The sequence below is a fragment of the Kwoniella europaea genome, chromosome 2 (genome assembly GCF_036810445.1).
Source record: "Kwoniella europaea PYCC6329 chromosome 2, complete sequence".
NCBI classification, from domain to species: Eukaryota; Fungi; Basidiomycota; class Tremellomycetes; order Tremellales; family Cryptococcaceae; genus Kwoniella; species Kwoniella europaea.
Genome location: NC_089488.1, coordinates 690,195 through 709,783, shown reverse-complemented (window position 1 = coordinate 709,783; position 19,589 = coordinate 690,195). Strand labels below are relative to the sequence as shown.

Sequence of the window (19,589 nt, the reverse complement as noted above, 5' to 3'; positions counted from 1 at the left end):
GAATGAGATGGGATCGCATGTGTAAGTTACTTCTGCTGCTATTCATCGACTTTCTTTCATCTTCCAGTATTGTATATTACTTCTGTACTTCTGCTAGTACGCGTACTTCTTCGTTACTGTGGATAGTCCGGAGTCCTCGCTTTTTGCATTATAGGCGTGAGGAAAGACGATGTCTATTGATAAACCAATACCGATCCGATCGGAAACAAGTATAACAGGAACACCGACGAGTTCGACATCTACACTTGCAGGAGAAGAAGGAGGCGAGAACTTCAATACTCTTATAAGCATGTCAAAAGGTAAAGATTGTGATTTGCCGGATGTACGACCTAGGGATTATGGGGCTAGTCAGAAGGAAGTTGATGTTGAGGCTGGACTGTCAAGATCACCTTCTATCCAAATAATCCGATCTCCATCTCAACCAGTCAATACGGATAAAAACCAGAATCAGAATAAAAGTGAGAATGAAAATGAAAACGAAAAGCAAATCATAGAGACTCGGGAAGAGGAAGAGATAGAGATGATTGACGGTAGACCCAAAGATATATATGATCGATTTACGAAATCACAGAAGAATCGAATACTGTTCATTGTCAGCTATTCAGCCATTATCGCTCGTAGGTCTCAATCCCTCTCAGATACAGCAATGATATCATGCTGATGCTATATGTATTGATTTGATCGACGTAGCAATGACATCTTCCATATTCTTACCTTCCATTCCTCAGATGTCCGAGCAACTCCACACTTCATCAGAAGTGATCAACTACACGGTGGCGATATTCATCCTAGTCATAGGGATCGCACCTGTCTTTTGGTCACCTTACGCAGGATTCTACGGTAGGAGACCGGTCTATCTCGCTTCGATGCCTATCATGGTGGTTTCTAGTATTGGAGTCGCGTTAAGTAAGAATGTTGGTGGAGTGACGGCTGCAAGAGTTATTCAAGGGATAGGTAAGTCGATTCTTAACACTTTAATGTCTCTTGTCTATTGTTCAAGTTTGATTTCCATGCTGATTCAAAGCTACCGTATCGCCTATAGGTAGTTCTTGTTTCCTCGCTGTTGGAGCAGGGAGTATAGGAGATATCTTTAGACCTACGGAGAGAAGTAGGGGTATGTCAGCGTTTTATATGGTGTAAGTCTATCTCCTTTTCTCCGTTTGCAATCCCCTCTCATGGCTAGTCCCTTTTACATCGCAGCACGCTCTTAGGTCCAGCCCTCTCTCCAGCCATAGCAGGGATATTCACAGAATACACTCCAGCAGGATGGCGATCATGTCAATATTTCCTTGCTGGCTGTGGGGCACTGTCGATCTTCCTCGTGTTCTTCTTCTTACCTGAGACTTCTCATCCGCCTTTACCCCATGATACACTCAGACAACAAAAGGGCAAGAAGTTTATCTGGTATTTCTGTAATCCCCTGACTTCGTTGGGATTATTGAGATGGCCCAATATCCTTGTCGCTGTGAGTCTCTCATATACGTCATCTTTTTTTCCTTTCTCATCGGAACTAACACGTTGTATCATGAAAAATAGACGTTCATATCGAGTTGCGGTATGATTGATACTTATTGCGTTTTGGTACCTCTTTCATCTGTTTTTGTGAGTGGTCTGTCATCTGCAATTTTCATCTATATCATCTACTGATGTGATTCCTATTGACCTTTTAATATTTCAATATTTGTAGAAAGAAAGATATCATATCAACAACTTGGCAATTGCAGGATGTCTTTACCTAGCTAATGGAGCGGGTAACATACTAGGTTCGAAAATTGTTGGACGTAAGTCCTACTTTTTTACTTCTGCCTTCTTCGTTTTTCTTTCGAGAATATGAGACCATAAGAATAGAGGTTGATCTGTTTTTTTTTTCGGCGTAATGTAGCTTGGGCCGATGCGATAGTGGTCAAGTACATTGCTAAAAGGGGATATAGAAGACCTGAAGATAGGTTGAAATCTGCTTTATTCGGTATAGGCGTTATTATGCCTTTATCGAATTTGGCCTATGGTTGGTTATTACAATATGGGTAAGTAGACTGACAAACATCTTGTCTGCCACCAGATATCGATTATTGAAGTAACTTACTGACTTACTGTGCTACGTTGTAGAGCTGGCGGGATAGCCGCTCCACTAGTCATGGTATTCTTGAATGGTCTAGCGTTGATGTTCGGTTTTGCACCGTTGAATACTTAGTGAGTGGACACGAATCAAACTAGCCTTTATGGCGAACTAGGTAAGATATACATGATGTGTGCTGATCATCTTCGGTGCTCGATCACAGTTTGGTAGATGCCATGCAAACTAGAAGTGCAGAAGTGATCGCTGTGAACAATTGTAAGTGTGGACCTGCCGTCTATATCCAGTTGATCATACCAATATAATTGTACTAAACCACGATGAGGTCGACTGACTCGAGACTTTGAATAGGTATCCGATATATATTCGCGGCGGCAGCTTCAGCTTGTATACTGCCCATTGCCAATGCTATAGGATGGGGATGGACAATGACGATATGTGCAATCTTGACTGTGAGTGTCGTGCTTTTCCAGCTACCACCAATCTCTTACCAACCAGAACTAGGTGCTGACTTGGTCGCTTGTTTGCACGTAATAGTGGGTAGCGGCACTTGCATTATATTTGTTGTACAAATACGGTGATAGATGGCGTGAAAAAGCTAATATGAAATATGGAATAACCTCAAGAGAGGCTGATGAAGAGAGAGTGGAAAGTGGAAAAGATGAAGAATCGGCTGTACGGGAACATGAGCGCAGTCAAAGTGTGATCGAGAGAAAGGATACACTCACTGCTTCATCAGAAGAGATAGGGACCGACACGGTACAGAACCAGAATCAAGAGGAGAAAGTAGGAGAAATAATTGCCAGACCTAACAAATCGAGTGGTCCAAGGAGTGGTATCAGGATTACTAGAACGAATACCAATGATTTACCTAATGTCGAACAGGTCTTGAAGAGGACAGTGTCGTTAAGTGGACAGAGTGTACATGGCGGTGGATAGATTTATTAGACATACGTTTAAATGATTTGTATGTATTACAAAGGGACGGAATGGTACAATATGGACTTGCTTTCTTGTATTTCATATAGGTTATAATGCAACCGCTTGCTGATTTATCAGTCTTACACGAGACTACCGTTTTGAGAATCAAGATTATTTCCATCATTTCTACGTGACAGAAATTTGACATTTGACTTTATGATAATTCAATTAAATCCAAAAGTTACCTGATAGCTAACGATCTATGTATATGTAACATGATAAATTGGGTATGGTAAGAAACAGATAAATCATTTTTAAGTAAAAGGAAACAAGAACATCAAATCAACACCTGAAAAGATCTTTTCTAACGAAGATCCGACAAAGAAATAAATAGGTAGGTAGATCATTTACAGTAAGAATGAACAGTACAGTATGATCTCGATCGTGTATATCCCCTTAACCCCATTGAACACAGATTCCCCTTTTTTCGCATCGTGTTAGGTTTATTTAGTAATATGCGCCATAAACATCTTCTCCCCAATCATCTTCCGTTATACTCTTCCAAGCGAGGTATATCAACCCTACTGATCCTGCTTCCAGTAGGGTAGAGAGGAATGAACTGTTCACTTTCCCATTTGACGCCTGATGTCACGATATCGTGCAATTGTAAATTCTGTTAGCGAAAGAGTAGTGGAATGTTAGAGATGATGAAAAAGAAAACTTACATCACATAATGGTTGAGAGACTAGGAAGAATATTACTTGCCTCACTGCGAAGAGGACGAAAGCGCCTAGGTATAACACTGATTTGGTATATATCACAATCAGTAAGCTGGCTTTTCGGGGTACTGTACTGTGTACCTTTGTTCAAAACAGAGATATCACTCACGAGCAGGTTTGGTTTCTCTCAAAGTATTCAAGGTGATATATAACATCAAGATTGTATAAATGACCACAGCACTATCAAATGAGTAACCCAACGAACGATGTTGTAGTCAGCTTCAACATTTTCGAGATTTTTTTTTTTTACCATCTTCGATGCTGGATACTCACATGGCAGGCCATAACAAGGTCAATATGAATAACGCAATATTCTTCAAGTACGTTACGTCTTCACCCGAAATTTCAAAGACGTTGGTCCATCCTAGAGAAGTATCCAATGAGATGTATAAAGTAGGTATGAAGAATAAGATAGCAAGGATCGATAATGGTGCAATGGCAGCTGCTGTACCGTCTCTGAATGTACATTAGTCAAATGCTTCAGCTTATACCGACTGCAAGCAGATGAAGTATTGATGATGACTCACTCGACCACTTGCGTCGCTATGATAGCATTCCCCAGCAAAACCCAAAACAAACTAGCGATCAAGGCGACATGTATACTGCTAAGTATCGATAGAGCCGTCCAACCTTGTCCCAACAGGGATGACATCGTTACGATCTGCAGGGCAGAATGGACACCGTAAAGGAAAAGGAAGAAACGAAGTTCGATACGTCCCACAGCAGCTTTTCGCTTCGAGGCGTGGATTGATAGTGAGATTGCGAGGAGGAATGATAGGGCAGAAAGGACGATGAGAGCTGTAAGTCGATATAGATTAATGATTAACTGATTGCATCGAAATCGCCCCTTTTGTTCTTATCACACACGGCATGACATCTGGTGAGCAGATGAAATCTGAACTCACCTATATCACCTGGTGATCCCCTATGTCCCACTCTGGCAATTTCACAGTTACTCCCCACACCTACACCAGCATCTGAACGAGCGACTTGAACGACTGGATCTTCCCTTGCGCTCTCACCCGTCTACACAAAGTGATACAATACAATGAGTCAGTCAACCGTCGAGTGCGAAGTGAAGGAGATTGTAACTCACAACGTTGTATTTAGTGAAGAATTCAGAAGAGTCCGGGAATAGGTTGGTGAGTGATGGTGGATCGGCGTTCCATATTTGGGAGAATAACAGATTACATTGCGGTAAGACTGTATGAGAACCTGCGATGTTGGGATATGGGTTATATCAATATCAATCTTATCGGTGACGACTATGTTCATGAAAGGATATCGTTTCAACCCTTTGATCGTCTACTCACAGATCCAAGAGAATGAACCGAATGGATCTGGCATCGTGGTGACTCAGATTCCTTATCACCCGTTTCCCAACCCGCTGTCAATCTTCTACAGGTATACAATTATAACGTTAGAGGTAAGCTCGTTGATCAATCGATTCGCGATGATAAAAACTTTGATTTCCAATAGAGAGAAATCTGAAAAAGTCCAAGCTCAGCCGGTGCTTGAGGATTTGGGATAGTGAGGTTGTCAAGGACTTTGAATTAGAATGGTCGTCAAGTCAAGAAAGCCAAGAAAGCGAAAGCGACCGGCGCTTGATCGTATCGACTACTGCTGAAGTGATGATGAGAGGGGATGGGATGGTGAGAAGATGGGTATAGGGTATTGATCATATGATCATAGTCAAGTACGATCGCTCAATCGATGTGAATGGTGGAAGAAAGAAAGGATGTTGACGCTGTTTGTCATATGGTATGGGAGAAGCAGAAGGTGGCGACGGCGTGGACAAGGTCAATGCTCACTTACTGGGGTATGAGGTACGACGTTTCACCCCCTAATATATACCCAAGCTTCAATCTGCAGTTTTAAACAGACTGGTCTGGTGCGGTCTGGAGTCGCTCAGAGTGGTCGAATGGATTTACTGGATTGTGGGATGATAATTGACTGGGATGATCAATCTTCAGCTGTACTCCTTAAAGGAAGTTGTAAATCTGAGTAGCAAGAATTGACGAAAGCGGTGCGGTGCTCAGGATGGACTGACTAGAAGGTTGAAAGGATGACTGGGTGTGTTCGAGTATCGGTTCTGGTCGATGATACTGAATGATGACAAACCGATATTTGAGTATGGTCGATTGATAACATGCATAGATCAGAAGTAAGTGAATGATGTGATCTGCTCCGTACTATGCAAGCATGCTTGATGACCATCTCCGTGAGTGTTGTCAGTCATGGTCATTCTTGTTCTTGTTTGTATAAGTTACTGTACGTTGAACCAACTTCTACTGTTCCTGTGTCTCCGTGGTGAAGGCGATCCAAGCGACTGGTCATACAGGGTCCGAGGGTCAAGCGGGTGAGTGAGTACGCCATGTGTAGAGTGCCTTTGAGCTTGGACCTCCTGTCATCGCAGCTCGTGTTGGTGGCATGCATGGTGTCAGTAGTCTTGCTATGCATGTTTTTCAGTATCCGTACCAAGAGATCACTGTACTCGAGAGAAGGTGAAACAGGGTGATCAGTATATCGGAACGAATGTACGGTACGGTAAGGGGTGATAGATCGGTAGCAGTTTGACGTTTCGACGTTTCGGAATAAATTGTCTTTTTTTCTTTTTTCTTTTTCCTCTGTCGTTTGACCGATCGGCAAATCAGTCCGATTCCAAAGTCAAACTCGTACTCTTGATCAGTCAAAAAGACAACAAAAAAGAAAATTCGGTAGGCATACGAGACAACTCAAAACGCGACTTTTCTTTTTATTGTTGTTTTGTTGGTATTTACCGTATTGCTGTTTCATCTGATCGCGTCTTTTGCTGTGTTTCTGTCGATCATCTAATTTTCACGTCGCCTATTCTTGGCTCTTGACATCTAGGCCTTGGAAGTCATCTCTCCAGCTTCTTGGGAGACGTGTGTACAATCACAGTGACTGGGCTGAGTGAGTGTCTTTTACATAATTAGAGATTTACATTCTATTTTCATCTCATCTCATCTTTTCACCCGCAGGCCAAATCCCAAAAATAAATCACGTCCTTTTGAGTTTTTGATGAGTCTTGACTTTCAGGGTTTTTTATCTTGGTTTTTTTTTTGATTTCGGATAAAAGCAGCATGTGCATGAAAAGAGAGGAAGAAGGGACCTGAAACGTCGATAGAAACCCTGAAAGTCAATGATTTCTTTTTGTGACATTCCATTAATCGATGTGCATAACTGAGGCTTGACGTGACGACACACACCACAAACCACAGCACTAACGCGTAAACATATCTCATCGTTCATGAAGAGCCAAGTGAGAGCAAATGGGAACGCCCCTGATGTAAGGTAAACTACTGAGGCGTCTAGGTTGGTTGGGTTGGAATAGCAGGAATAGAACCAGATGCACAGTAAAAGCAAAGTAATTCACGTCGATGAGGTGGTGCAAAGATAGACACAACTCATACATATATTCTTTTCTTCTTCTATATCTTCATCTCCTTCCTGTCTTCCTTCATCTAAATCTGTCTTGTAAATCTCTCTATCCGAACACCCTCCATATATTCTCTCTTAGCTCGACTCTATACACTCTACGCTGATCATCACCACGATTGAGTGATCGTCCACACACCACACACAAACAGATCAACGCACAGACCCACAAACAATAGACCCATTTTCACGTTTGACACATCAAAGGGAGAGGACAAAGGAATCGACTAGAATAGATAATTAGAAACCAGAAGCACGCTCAGTCCGCTTTCTTGGTTTTCCCTGTTCTCTTGGGGTCCTTTCAACTTCCTTCCGTCAGTCAAACAATGTGAGTATCGTATAAATAACCTGCAAATCACCAGACTCCTTTCTTTCTTTCATTCATTCTTTCCTCCTTCTTTCTTCTTCTTTCTTCACTTCTCCTCGGTCATCTATCCTTCTCCCCTCTCCATTCATTTATCCAATTTCATTCTTCTTCCTTCTTCCCCTATTCACGACAACCCCCTCATCCAGCATACATTTCACTTGCCACTTCAACGCTCAATCACGATTTGTAACGCTTTTGCTCACGTCACCAATTCTCTTACCAACTTGCAGTCTACTTTCACGACCCCACGTTCTTTTCTTTCCATATAGAGTCTGGTACTCTTCCCGATCGACACAACCTATAAATCACCCAAAAACATATCAAACAACCGAAAATGTCGTCAGCATCCTCGATAACCTACACCTTCACCTTATTCTCTCTCCTTTCCTTATTACCTTCTTTAGTACTTGCCGCACCAGATGACGGTGTCACATATCAAATATCGTCCAATTCTTTCTCCAACAAGTGTCTGGCTACACAGGGGGATTGGAATGGTGCAAAGGTAGTATTGAAGGATTGTGACGAAGATGATACTACTTGGAAATGGACCGGTTCTCATTTACAAAATACCGCTACGAACCGATGTATCGATATCCCTGACGGTGGATGGTGGAATGGAAACAAACCTCAAGTATGGGATTGTTTCTCATACAATACCAATCAGCAGTACACCGTCAGTGGAAACAATATAAAATGGAATGACTGGTTCTGTCTCGATATCACCGATGGCAAATCCGATGATGGTACCCTCATCCAACTTTGGCAATGCTACGACGGAAATACCAACCAGCAATGGACTTTCACAGAAGTGGAAGAAGTTGAAGATGATTCGGGTGACGACGAAGATTGTTCGAGTGGTGAGTTATCCAAGATCTAGGTTATCAAGCTCTATGCTAATCTCGCCCTGCTTCCTCTAGTTACCGTCACTGCTACCGCAACCGCTGTTGCTACTGCCACTGCTACCGCGTCTGATACTGCTACTGCTACCGCAACCGCTGTTGCTAATGCCACTGCTACCTCGTCTGATACTGCTACTGCTACCTCCACCAGTATGATCGGTGGTGGGCTCTGGGCTGGATCACCATCCGCCAATGCTTCTGCCACCGCTTCGTCTACGTGGGGAACCGCCTCTGTCACTGAGACTGCTTCATCTTGGTCATCTGTCAACAACACCGCTGCTGTCACTGCGACCGCCACCGCTACCTCATCATCCTGGTCAGCCTCTGCCAACAACACCACCTCTGCCACCTCGTCTGCTAGCACCTCCGTTTCCTCCGGATCTGTCTCTTCTGGCTATCTCCAGACGAGTGGATCTAAGATTGTCGACAGCGACGGAAACGAAGTTGTGCTCCGAGGTACCAACATCGGTGGATGGTTAGTATGGGAAGATTGGATGTGTGGTATTACCGATTCGACCAACCCTGATCGATTCCCTCTTAACACCTTGGAAACTCGATTCGGTACCGATAAGGCCAACACCCTCTGGGAAGCATGGATCAATAACTGGTTGACATCAGATGATTTCGACAACATTGCCAACATCGGTTTCAACGTTATCAGACTTCCTTTCGGTTTCAGAAATCTTTACGATGCCAGTGGTAACTGGAGAGATGATGCTTTCACTCATCTCGATTGGGCTGTCGCTCAAGCAAAATCAAGAGGTATCTACGTGATTTTGGATTTCCACATTTGGGCCGGTCAACAAGCTTCTTACTCTGCCATCTCGGAGAACACTGATGATGGTCAAAGTCAACGAGATGCTGCTGGTGAAATCTGGAAGAAGGTCGCCACCCACTACCTTGGTGAATCTATTATTGCTGCTTTCGACGTCATCAACGAACCTACCGGATCATATGGTAACAATCTTCAACAAGATTTGTACGATGCCGTTCGATCCGTCGATGCCAATAGGATCATCATTGTGAGTAACCTTTTGAATGCTTGGCAGTCGTGAGATATCCAAAGCTGACCACACTCTGATATTTAGCACGAATCCATCTCCACTGACCCAAGCACATACGGTTGGACCAACGTCGTCTACTCATTCCACGAATACCTTATGATGGGATCTGACTACGACTCCAACGTCCAACAATACGCTGAGAGTGTACAAGCTTATGTCGACAAATGGACTGGCTACGGTATCCCCAGTATGCTCGGTGAATTCATGGCTGATGGCGAGACCCTCTCTTACATCCTCAACCAAGCCAACAAATACAACTTGTCATGGTTATCTTGGGCACACTCTACCGTCAACATGGGTCGATGGGGATTATGGAACCACCAAGGATTCTACGTTGATGTATCTTCCGACTCGTACGATACCATCTTGAGTTCATGGTCCAACATGCCTTCAAAGCAACAATCTACCATCATCTACGATCAATTCAAGGCTGGTGCGACCGGTTCCACTTCCGTGTCTCAACGAAAGAGAGATGTACCCCCTACCAAGAGATTAACTGCCAGACACGGTGGTAGATCTAGAAGATCAAACTTACCCGGTGCTCACGGTATCCAAGGTATTTCCTTCTAATTTTTGAATTTTTTGGAGTGAAAGGGAAAGAAAGGAAAGAACAATTTTGATCTGATTTCATGTAAATACGTTCATATTCATTCACGGACTGTCGTCAATGACAAGAACATCTACATTTACATTGACAATCTTCAGTGTTGACTTGTAGGCGCAAGTCATCATTATATCTTTAATTATGATCTGTTGATCAGATTATAATCATCTTCATATTTATACTATGTTCGATTATTTTTTTACGATACACAAATGGGTTTTTATTTTATATAGTGGGTTTTTATTAATTTGACAATTTGACAATTTGACTGTTATCACAATTGTCATTTACAATTGCATTTCTTCATCATGCCATGCCATGCCATGTCGACATTCTTTTGGTAGTATTCGTATTCTATGATTTACTTTGTTGTACAAAGTGAGAGTGAATCGATCGCTAGTCGGTCTTTGTATAGAACATGCTATGCATCTATGGACTACCATTGATACTACCGCTTGACCCTATGGTCCATGATGACATGCCGTATACAATGCATGAGTCAACAGACTATGACATATATAGCTGTAGCTGCAGCTCTGGTAGCATCTGACTGCCCGATAAGCGCTTGTGCTGTGCTGTGTGGACGTGTTTTCGGTTATCGGGTTAACCGCGCTCACCCACGCACATCAACAACAAATGACCAGTGACCACTCCATTCCATTCATCCTTCTGGACATATATATATCTATTCAACACATACATGGCCGTTGCATTTATATGATCATCACTAGCATCTACCAAGCTATATCGCACAGTCACTAGTAACAAATCCACCTTGCTTTCGTCCAGTAAGGCAAACAGTCTGCAAGATCACCACGAAGTCGGAAAACAAAGGATCATCGTCCAACTTCCATCGCTCCCCCATTTCCACTCTACCACTGAGTTATTACTAGACCTACCTAGTGAGTATCTCAGCTTTTTGTATCCCCTTGACCCTGCATCCAAGCTGACATAAAAACATACCATAGACCGTACACTATGCTACCCAAGTCCCTCTTCCGCCCAGCCACCTTGAAGGGCCTCTCACGATCACAAACGAGATATCTATCTACCAGAGCATCCAAAATCCTCTCTTCTCTTGATTTACCTACTGATACTGATACCACCATTCCTGGTTGCTTCGATGGTACTTCATGGAAAGGTTCAGGGGAGGAATTGATCTCTAGGTGTCCTGCTACGGGAGAAATCCTGGGAAGGATCAGAGGGGTGAGCTGGTTACTTCCTTTCCTCCTGCCTTCTTTCCCACATGACTTTGTATGACTCTCAACTCGGTTGCTGACCTTTTATGGTCTTGTATTTGTTTGACAGGCATCAATCGAAGAGACCCATTCGGCCATTCAAGCATCCCTCGAAGCATCCAAGATTGTACGAAGGATGCCAGCCCCAAAAAGGGGGGAAGTCGTGAGACAGATCCGAGAAGCATTATCCTCCAAGGTGGACGAGCTGGGAGATCTGGTATCGCTAGAAATGGGTAAGATCAAAAGTGAAGGTAGAGGTGAAGTAGTTGAATTCATCGATATTGTAAGTTTCCTCTATACTCCGTCTCATTACCCTACTTCATACCAATCGTATCGTCGTAGTGTAAGAGGATACTCATGGGATCACATCTGATCACAGTGCGATTACGCTACGGGATTATCGAGATCGATGAAAGGGAATGTATTACCTTCGGAGAGACCTGAACATGTCATCTACGAAAGTAAGTGTCTCCCTTAAGCACGTCTTGTTGCAGACCACCTGAATGGTTATGCTTACTGTGTCATTCTAGACCCCAACCCACTGGGTGTAGTGGGAATACTCTCCGCTTTCAATTTCCCTGTAGCGGTCTACGGATGGAACATGACCATCGCACTCGTCACTGGAAACTCGACCGTTTGGAAACCTGCTCCATCAACTCCCCTTGCTTCTATAGCAGTCACAAAGCTGATCCAACCTGTCTTGGAGAGGAACGGTCTTCCGGCTGCTGTTGCTGCGCTTGTGTGCGGTGGGGTGGATGTGGGTAAGGCTGTTGTGGGAAGTACGGATATACCTTTGAGTGAGTGGATATATATCACTCAATGTAATGAACTGAACAGTTCAGGCTAATTGCTACGATCGACATTGTAGTCAGTTTCACGGGAAGTGAGAAGGTAGGAAAGGAAGTCGGTAAAGCCGTACAAGATAGATTCGGAAAGGTGAGCTGCGTTAAAGTGGTATGCCCCGGATGTCAGCTTATAAGTACATATTGATAGACCATCCTCGAACTTGGTGGGAATAACGGTGAGTGCAGTACAATCTGAAGAGTGCTCATGGTGTACAATACTGATTCAAGCGACCACTATATAGCTGTCATTGTCGACGAGGATGCCGACCTAGGACTCGCGTTGCAGGGTGTGCTCTTTGCTGCTGTCGGTACTGCGTAAGCTCAGGTCTATACGAATTCCGGCTGTAAGCTTGCTGACAGGTGAAACCCAAATAGCGGTCAACGATGTACCTCAACACGACGATTGTTATTACATAAATCCATCTCTTCCGAATTCCTGTCTCGTCTTCTGAAAATCTACGACTCCACCCACCCTACTAATCAATTACTCGTCGGTGATCCCTTGGAACCTTCCACCTTGATTGGTCCCTTGCATAACCAAGCTGCAGTGGAAAAGTACGAAAAGACCTTGGCGGGTATAACCGAACGTGGAGGAGAAATCCTAACGCTGAGATCTGGAAGGATAGAAGGTGGTGAATTCGGGGTGGAAGATAAGGGGAATTGGGTATGGCCGGTTGTGGTTAGGCCATCAAAGGATGATGAGTGCTGGAACGAAGAGGTCTTTGCGCCTATTTTGTACGTGAGGGAATTTGAGACGATTGAAGAGGCTATTGAGTGAGTATCGTGATACCTTTAACCAGTCCTCGGTTTCATCTCCACCTCAATGATTATACCTCGTACGGCATATTCTCATGTTGTTATGGTCTCCTCCTTGATACAGAATCAACAACTCCGTCCCTCAAGGTCTATCAAGTTCCCTGTTCACTTCGAATGTCCAATCGATGGGTAAATGGTTAGGTCCCGATGGAAGTGATTGTGGAATTGTCAACGTACGTTTCTCATTACGTATATACAAAATCGTTTATATGCTTATCTACCTCATGACTTATAGGTCAACGTAGGTACATCGGGAGCTGAAATTGGAGCAGGATTCGGAGGTAACAAATCGACTGTGAGTGATCGGTCAACTCGGCCATCCTGCATCCTTCTGCTATGCCAAGCTAATTGTTGATTTATAGGGGTGGGGAAGAGAGTCCGGTGGGGATGCATGGAAACAATATGTCAGATGGTCGGCGGCAACTGTCAATTATTCTTCAAAGATGCCTTTGGCGCAAGGTGTCAATTTCGGTATTCAGGCGTGAACGTTCTGAAGGCTATATATATATATATACACTATTGCATCAGTGACGGCGTTAGGTTAACAAGTGGAATGAGTTGTATGCATTGGCTATCATCTCATCAGAAGCTGATTGTCGGCGATGAGCATTGATGCTTGATTCAGGTTTACAGTACCTGTTAATCGGTGTACCTTTCTGACCGACCCTTCGAAGCGAGTAATAGAAATCTCCGAGTAATCGATCACTCCTTTCTTCTGACCGCGCAACACCACCGATCCCTTTATGGACTTGGACTTGGATACGCAACTGACCTTATCTCTACTGCGCATACTGTGTACATGCATTGGAAGGACACCACAGTCAAAGGTTGAAAGAACAAGGCACCATTGTGGCTTTCTGCTTCCCTCAAAGTGAGTCCCTTTATCAGGTCATCTTTCACAGTGTGAGTCGCTTTGATTCCTTATCGCTCGGTAAGACCTAAACAATTCATCAAAACCTTTCTGATCGAAAGGTACTACTGACTTACACACTACTCGGATCCCTTGATAAGGGTACATCAGACAAACAAACATGGCCGATAAACCCACCAAAATAGATCTAACTCTGATTCACAGTGTCAGAGCGTATCGAGAGTGAGATTTTACGTGAAAAAAAAGCAGTAGAAAGAAGATTACCGCCGGGGCAGGGCATGATGATGGATATATAGCAGATACCTTTAGATATGTCTATATACTGATATATAGCAGCATACACTGATCTGATATTTGACCTACACTTGACCTTGTTTTCTCATGAACACCAACCAATTCAATCGTTATCAATCCTGAAACAGGTAAAGGGTAGGACCGCAAGATGTCAAAATCAAATTCAAGATCAAAACTTCTGTTTCTCACCTGGTGGGTTCACTCTCTCACAATACTTCAAAAATGATGGCTGAAATCCTTTCGTGTCATATAATCTAGTTGCGAAGCGGGTCAAGCGAATATCCAACTATCAGTGATCAACAAACTGCAATCTCTCCATGGTGAAGATCTAGATATTTACTTGTGTTCGTTCGAGTCGCTGAAGCAAAGATGTCCGGATTATGTGACATTCTTGACGATTAAGGGGAAAGGGATGATTCAGCATTTTTTGGATAAATATGACGATAGTGAGGTTGATAACGGGAAGAAAGGTGAGTTTACAATGACCTTTAGAGTGCACAGTAATTGTCGTACGCTGTACTGTACTGTACTGCGTTGCACCTGACAACATGTTTTACTAACCCGATTGAACTTTTAAGGAGGCCTACTCAAACACTTATTCACTCCACCGGGTTTCTTTGGAGCTATCAAACTCGCTTTATCAATGACCAATATCCTCCATGCGGAGGAGCCATCAGATTACGTCTACTATGCTCAACAGTGCGAACAGATCATCTCTGACCTCGATCCCGATTTCATCGTTTGCGACGCAGTGTTCGAACCTGGTAGAGATGCTATAATGAAATTGGGAAGGAAGTGTATACTCCTCAGTCCGAATACTTTCAAAGATCTGGCGACTGCTCAACAAGGTAAAGACGTTTTCAAATGGCCATGGTGAGTTTCTGGTATTAAGAAATCTCGCTGTACTGCTTCAACTCACTGAACTCATACTGAATTTTCTGAAAATGTCGTAGTCCTGGAACAGGTTATCCCTATCCTCTTCCATGGTATCTCCGACCCCTCAACACCCTCGCATTCATATTCTTCGCCAAGTGGGTTCTGAAATACGACGGGCGACATAGACTATTCAATAAAGTAAGAAATCAATCCGGTTTCAAAGGGAATCTACCAATGTTTCAAAATAAATCTACACTCCAAACGAAATTCTTGTGCGTATCAAATGAGAAAGTTGAAATTCCAGGTAAAATTCCAAAATGGTTGAAATGCTGTGGACCAATACTTTTACCTGTCAAACCTTTAGAAAGTATTGATATGGATTTGTATAAATGGGTCATGGAAAGACCTACTGTATTGATTGTTTTGGGTACTCATTATAAGACTTCCCGCGAATTCGCCAATAACATGTTAATTTCCATTAGAATTTTATTGGATAAGAGAAAGGATGTACAGGTGTTATGGAAATTACAGAAATACGGTCATTTCGTTATAAATGATGGGCAAGATCAAGAGGATAGATTGAAGATTGTCGATTGGCTTAAACCAGATCCATTGGCGATATTGAAAACTGGTAATGTAGTTTGTTTCGTTAATCATGGTGGAAGTAATTCGTATCATGAGGGTCTAGCGTGAGTAATACAGATTAATGCTACTATTGCGAATCCTTTCAGCTGACCAGAGTATTGTGGTAGTACCGGAACACCCCAGATCCTCATGCCTGCCTGGATAGACTGCTATGATTTCGCTGGAAGATTGTCTTACTTCAACAATGGAGTATGGGGTAACGCCAAAGCTGCGTGAGTGTGGTCAGACTCATACAGTACAGTAGATGCTATCGAATTAAGCTGACCTCGCACATCATAAAATTGTTTCGTCTCTTGCGCATCCAGTCCCGGTATCTCTCAACCTGAATTCACCAAAGCTCTCCTTAGGGTAGTGGGAGCCACGCCAGATGCTCCTGAAGCTCAGAGAATGAAAGCTAGGTGCAAGGAATTGTCTGATATTGTCACTGAGAACGGTACCAGGGAGGGAAGTACTATTGCCGCCGAGAGTATCTGGGAGGGATTGCAACTCGAATTGGACAAGAAGAAATGATGCTCCCTACGTCTTACGGCGAATACGAGCGAAGGATAACGATGGAGATTAGATCATTGATTGGGAAACATTTACGACTGAGCTATAGAAAATCAGATATACTAGAGACTTGAATAATACTCATGCTCACTCCTTATTCCCTTGTTTTCAATTTGTATACAATATGCATATAGACTATCATCGCCTCTGAATTCCTCAGTTGACAATTTCCCATTCCAATTTCTTACCCGTCCAGAACGGTAAAACCTCAATACCATCGTCACCTTTCAGTGTACCTTTGACTATCCCCTTACCTTCCTCTCGAGATGTTCTGACCAGTCTCAATTCCTGTCCTTTTTGGGCAGATACTGTGTAAAAATTCCTACCATTATCACAAACAAAGTTTTGAAGTTGATCTAACGCACCGAAACTCTCCAGCAGGGTCGCTACGAGCGGTATCAATATGGGCGAAGTGTACACACCAGCCGCACAGGCTGATACGCTGTGTCCATCCTGAGTGAGATTAGGTATCTTGCTCGAAAGAGGATGGGGAGCGGAATCTGAACCAAGGAAAAACTTGGGATTACCGGATTTGATTACTTCCTGCAAAGCCTTTCGATCTTTAGGTTCTTTAGCTAGGGGTTTACAGAAATGGTGGGGTTGAGGAGCGACTTCGTCAATTGTGAGATAGAGATGATGAGCGGTGATGGAACATGCTACGTTGGCTGGAAGGGAGAGGACAGAGTCGACAGCGTTAGACGTCGTAGCATGTTCGAGAACGATACGGAGGTTGGGGAAATCATAGGCGAGCTTCTTGAGGTGTGAGAGGAAGTGAACTTCGGCGTTGAGGATGGATATGTTCTAAAAGTAGTCGATGATATCTATTCGTCAGTCGATGTATTTTTGGAATGATTGTTGTTGTATGCGCCCACTAACCTTCTCGGGATCACTAGGTACTTCTCCATGTAAATTCAATACCATTCCTTCCTCCTCCATAGCTTTGAACACGGGATAGTACACTCCGTAATCTTCTATACCGGAATTGGAGTTTGTGGTAACACCTCGAGGATATGATTTAACACCTAGAAACCAGTCATCCAGTATGATCAGCAAATGGGAATGATTCAGCATCTCGCTCGCCCACACCCACGCCCGCTCATATCAGACACCATGCAATTCCAACACCACGGCTCGTCACATCGCCATGTAGAACCATCACTTTCGATCTTGGATACGCACCACTGATACCGGCTTTAGCAGCTTTCCTAATTTCCTCAGGGGTGACATCAGGATGCAAATAGAGAGTCATGAGCCATTGGATGGAAGGATCAAGTCGTTCGAGTTCGGCTTTGTAGGCGAGGACGGCATCGGTGGATGTGAGTGGTGGGACAAGGTTGGGCTGAGGTAGTAGCATGCTACATATCAGCATTTCAAGTGGATAATCGCAACAGAGGGGAAGCGTACAGCCCAGGACCGCTCGAGTCTGGGAGCAAGCCAGATTATAGATGACTTACCATGACGTATGCGGTCCTCACACCTCCCTTGGCTACCTGTGGGGTCACAAGTTCACACATCTTCCCCTGACGGACATGGACATGGAAGCTGGTAGGACGAACGGAAATTGCATCAGTGAATGGTCTCCAGGGCAGTCTGACTTGACACACGCGTCACTCACTCCGCAGGGGCAGGCAGTACGATCTCGTCGGGCATCTTGGTCTACGTGGTTGGATGATGGATCTGTCTAAGAAGGAAAAGTAGTTTCTGTCTCTTATCATAGTTGCGAGAAAAAGTTGGAGATTGACTGTTTTGGCGAAGATCAAGGCGGCGATCTCCGACACGAGGGTCTCGTTTGTGGCAGTAGATTCCAAACAGGTCAGAGAAAGCTATTCGTACTTCACCAGATGAGGATTCCCCTTTTGCTATTATACTGTCTATGTGGATTATCTGGTAATTAGATCTGACTCACCTCCACTAGGATTGTTGCTCGCTTTCCTGGATACTTTGGAGACGACAGCACCCTGTAGCAGATCATTTGCCTTGAGGGTCGCTAATTGTGATTCTAGATTATCTCGCTCCGTTTTGGCCGCATTCCATTCGGACATCAAAAGCTTGAGACTTCTGACCGGTCTTCCACGTCGTTTGTGTGATTTGTACTTGCCGAACCTAGACTCATGTTCTGACCCGCCTGAGATGGAGATGTCTTCAACATCGTTGTATGTCCTGGTCACGAGGGGATTTGATCCGACTTACCATCTTCGTCTTTACTCGCCGCTTCGCCTTGACTGGATCCTGCATATCCATCGCTCAACGCAGCTTCGCTCAGCTTTTATCGCATACATAAGTGCATTGGACTCGAGTAATAGCAAGGTAAAGAAACGTTAGGTCACTTACCATAGTCATTGGCGTTATCGCTTGCAGATGAAGGATATAAGCTCTGAGAATCCCAGAAGTTAGCATTTAGCTCTTGTCCTGGCTCGACACCAAGTGTATCCCATTGCGCTTGATTATGGCCGGGTGAATCAAAAGCTGACATTGTGCCGACATCGGGAAGCTGTCTATTTGTTGCGGCCCCCAAGTGTTCGCTTGAACCCTCCAGAAGAGCTGGGGGATATTCAACCGGGATATGAACCAGGCGGAAGATTGCTTGATGATGCAAAAGCATGGTTCACAGAAGGCATATACCTTTGCTGGTATGCCTGTTGTTGGTTGATGGTAGGCAATGGCTGGTTAAAATGATTGTAGGTTTGCCACCCTTCATTGTTTGCCTCATCTGATTGACCCAGTTGGCTCAGATTGGCAGCATTTTGAAAACTCTCTTGCCAGGAGCGGTTGTATTCGTTTTCGTCCATCGTGAGGGCGACGAAAAGATTATTGATTCGTTATGCGAACGATGCAAGAGACGCTTGACACTGAGAGGATCAAGTTCATGAAGGCCATTCAAAGTATATATACGGGGAGCATGGGGTGATATAGCATGCAGCTTCCCCTGCAGTTCATGCTCTGTCACCGAAACGATAACCCTCCATAGACACATAGTTCCTTTAAGAGAAGCCGAGCCTCTCTGTCATTCTGAGCGAGGATGCGAAACCCGTCTCATAGCATGGGCTGAAAGGACTGATCAGCACAATGAGACATACATGGATATCTCTCGTTCGGCGTGGGTCCCCACTCTGAACCGTAATAGGTGGCATAAGCAATCATGAAATTCCACAGTATAAAGTCGGGCTGATGGCTACATCCGATTCCGTGCTTGTGGTGTGTATTGCGTTCGTTTGCCAGCTTTTTAATTTTCTGACCAATTTCGCTTAGTCACAAGTAGTACTTTCTATGAGGCTCTATATCCTACAA

The 19,589-nt window shown here is 43.9% G+C and overlaps 7 protein-coding genes across 7 annotated transcripts; 4 read left to right on the top strand and 3 right to left on the bottom strand.

Moving 5' to 3' along the window:
* Positions 1 to 169: 169 nt before the first annotated feature.
* Positions 170 to 3,013, top strand: V865_006601 (uncharacterized protein; the record flags this gene model as incomplete). The annotated part of the gene is made up of 11 exons (XM_066230359.1): positions 170 to 617; positions 691 to 954; positions 1,043 to 1,136; positions 1,201 to 1,465; positions 1,537 to 1,602; positions 1,688 to 1,781; positions 1,883 to 2,024; positions 2,107 to 2,190; positions 2,280 to 2,332; positions 2,426 to 2,526; positions 2,612 to 3,013. 11 exons carry the CDS (start codon positions 170 to 172, stop codon positions 3,011 to 3,013), a joined length of 2,013 nt encoding a protein of 670 aa, XP_066086456.1.
* A 489-nt stretch (positions 3,014 to 3,502) lies between these two features.
* Positions 3,503 to 5,121, bottom strand: V865_006600 (uncharacterized protein; the record flags this gene model as incomplete). Its single annotated transcript, XM_066230358.1, has 8 exons — positions 3,503 to 3,637; positions 3,721 to 3,797; positions 3,884 to 3,954; positions 4,048 to 4,230; positions 4,302 to 4,572; positions 4,680 to 4,800; positions 4,871 to 4,989; positions 5,088 to 5,121. 8 exons carry the CDS (start codon positions 5,119 to 5,121, stop codon positions 3,503 to 3,505), a joined length of 1,011 nt encoding a protein of 336 aa, XP_066086455.1.
* A 2,813-nt stretch (positions 5,122 to 7,934) lies between these two features.
* On the top strand, positions 7,935 to 10,133 carry V865_006599 (uncharacterized protein; the record flags this gene model as incomplete). The annotated part of the gene is made up of 3 exons (XM_066230357.1): positions 7,935 to 8,457; positions 8,518 to 9,521; positions 9,588 to 10,133. The coding sequence occupies 3 exons, from the start codon at positions 7,935 to 7,937 to the stop codon at positions 10,131 to 10,133; spliced, it is 2,073 nt and encodes a 690-aa protein (XP_066086454.1).
* A 1,012-nt stretch (positions 10,134 to 11,145) lies between these two features.
* On the top strand, positions 11,146 to 13,551 carry V865_006598 (uncharacterized protein; the record flags this gene model as incomplete). The annotated part of the gene is made up of 11 exons (XM_066230356.1): positions 11,146 to 11,373; positions 11,476 to 11,688; positions 11,785 to 11,866; positions 11,936 to 12,202; positions 12,274 to 12,341; positions 12,399 to 12,426; positions 12,493 to 12,565; positions 12,626 to 13,024; positions 13,131 to 13,239; positions 13,302 to 13,361; positions 13,429 to 13,551. The coding sequence occupies 11 exons, from the start codon at positions 11,146 to 11,148 to the stop codon at positions 13,549 to 13,551; spliced, it is 1,650 nt and encodes a 549-aa protein (XP_066086453.1).
* Positions 13,552 to 14,379: 828 nt separating this feature from the next.
* Positions 14,380 to 16,262, top strand: V865_006597 (uncharacterized protein; the record flags this gene model as incomplete). The annotated part of the gene is made up of 6 exons (XM_066230355.1): positions 14,380 to 14,423; positions 14,490 to 14,701; positions 14,810 to 15,104; positions 15,185 to 15,796; positions 15,860 to 15,964; positions 16,058 to 16,262. The coding sequence occupies 6 exons, from the start codon at positions 14,380 to 14,382 to the stop codon at positions 16,260 to 16,262; spliced, it is 1,473 nt and encodes a 490-aa protein (XP_066086452.1).
* Positions 16,263 to 16,457: 195 nt separating this feature from the next.
* Positions 16,458 to 17,951, bottom strand: V865_006596 (dihydroorotase, homodimeric type; the record flags this gene model as incomplete). The annotated part of the gene is made up of 5 exons (XM_066230354.1): positions 16,458 to 17,102; positions 17,178 to 17,323; positions 17,481 to 17,640; positions 17,756 to 17,843; positions 17,917 to 17,951. The coding sequence occupies 5 exons, from the start codon at positions 17,949 to 17,951 to the stop codon at positions 16,458 to 16,460; spliced, it is 1,074 nt and encodes a 357-aa protein (XP_066086451.1).
* A 230-nt stretch (positions 17,952 to 18,181) lies between these two features.
* V865_006595 (uncharacterized protein) lies at positions 18,182 to 18,774 on the bottom strand (the record flags this gene model as incomplete). The annotated part of the gene is made up of 3 exons (XM_066230353.1): positions 18,182 to 18,426; positions 18,492 to 18,530; positions 18,633 to 18,774. The coding sequence occupies 3 exons, from the start codon at positions 18,772 to 18,774 to the stop codon at positions 18,182 to 18,184; spliced, it is 426 nt and encodes a 141-aa protein (XP_066086450.1).
* Between the last annotated feature and the right edge of the window lie 815 nt (positions 18,775 to 19,589).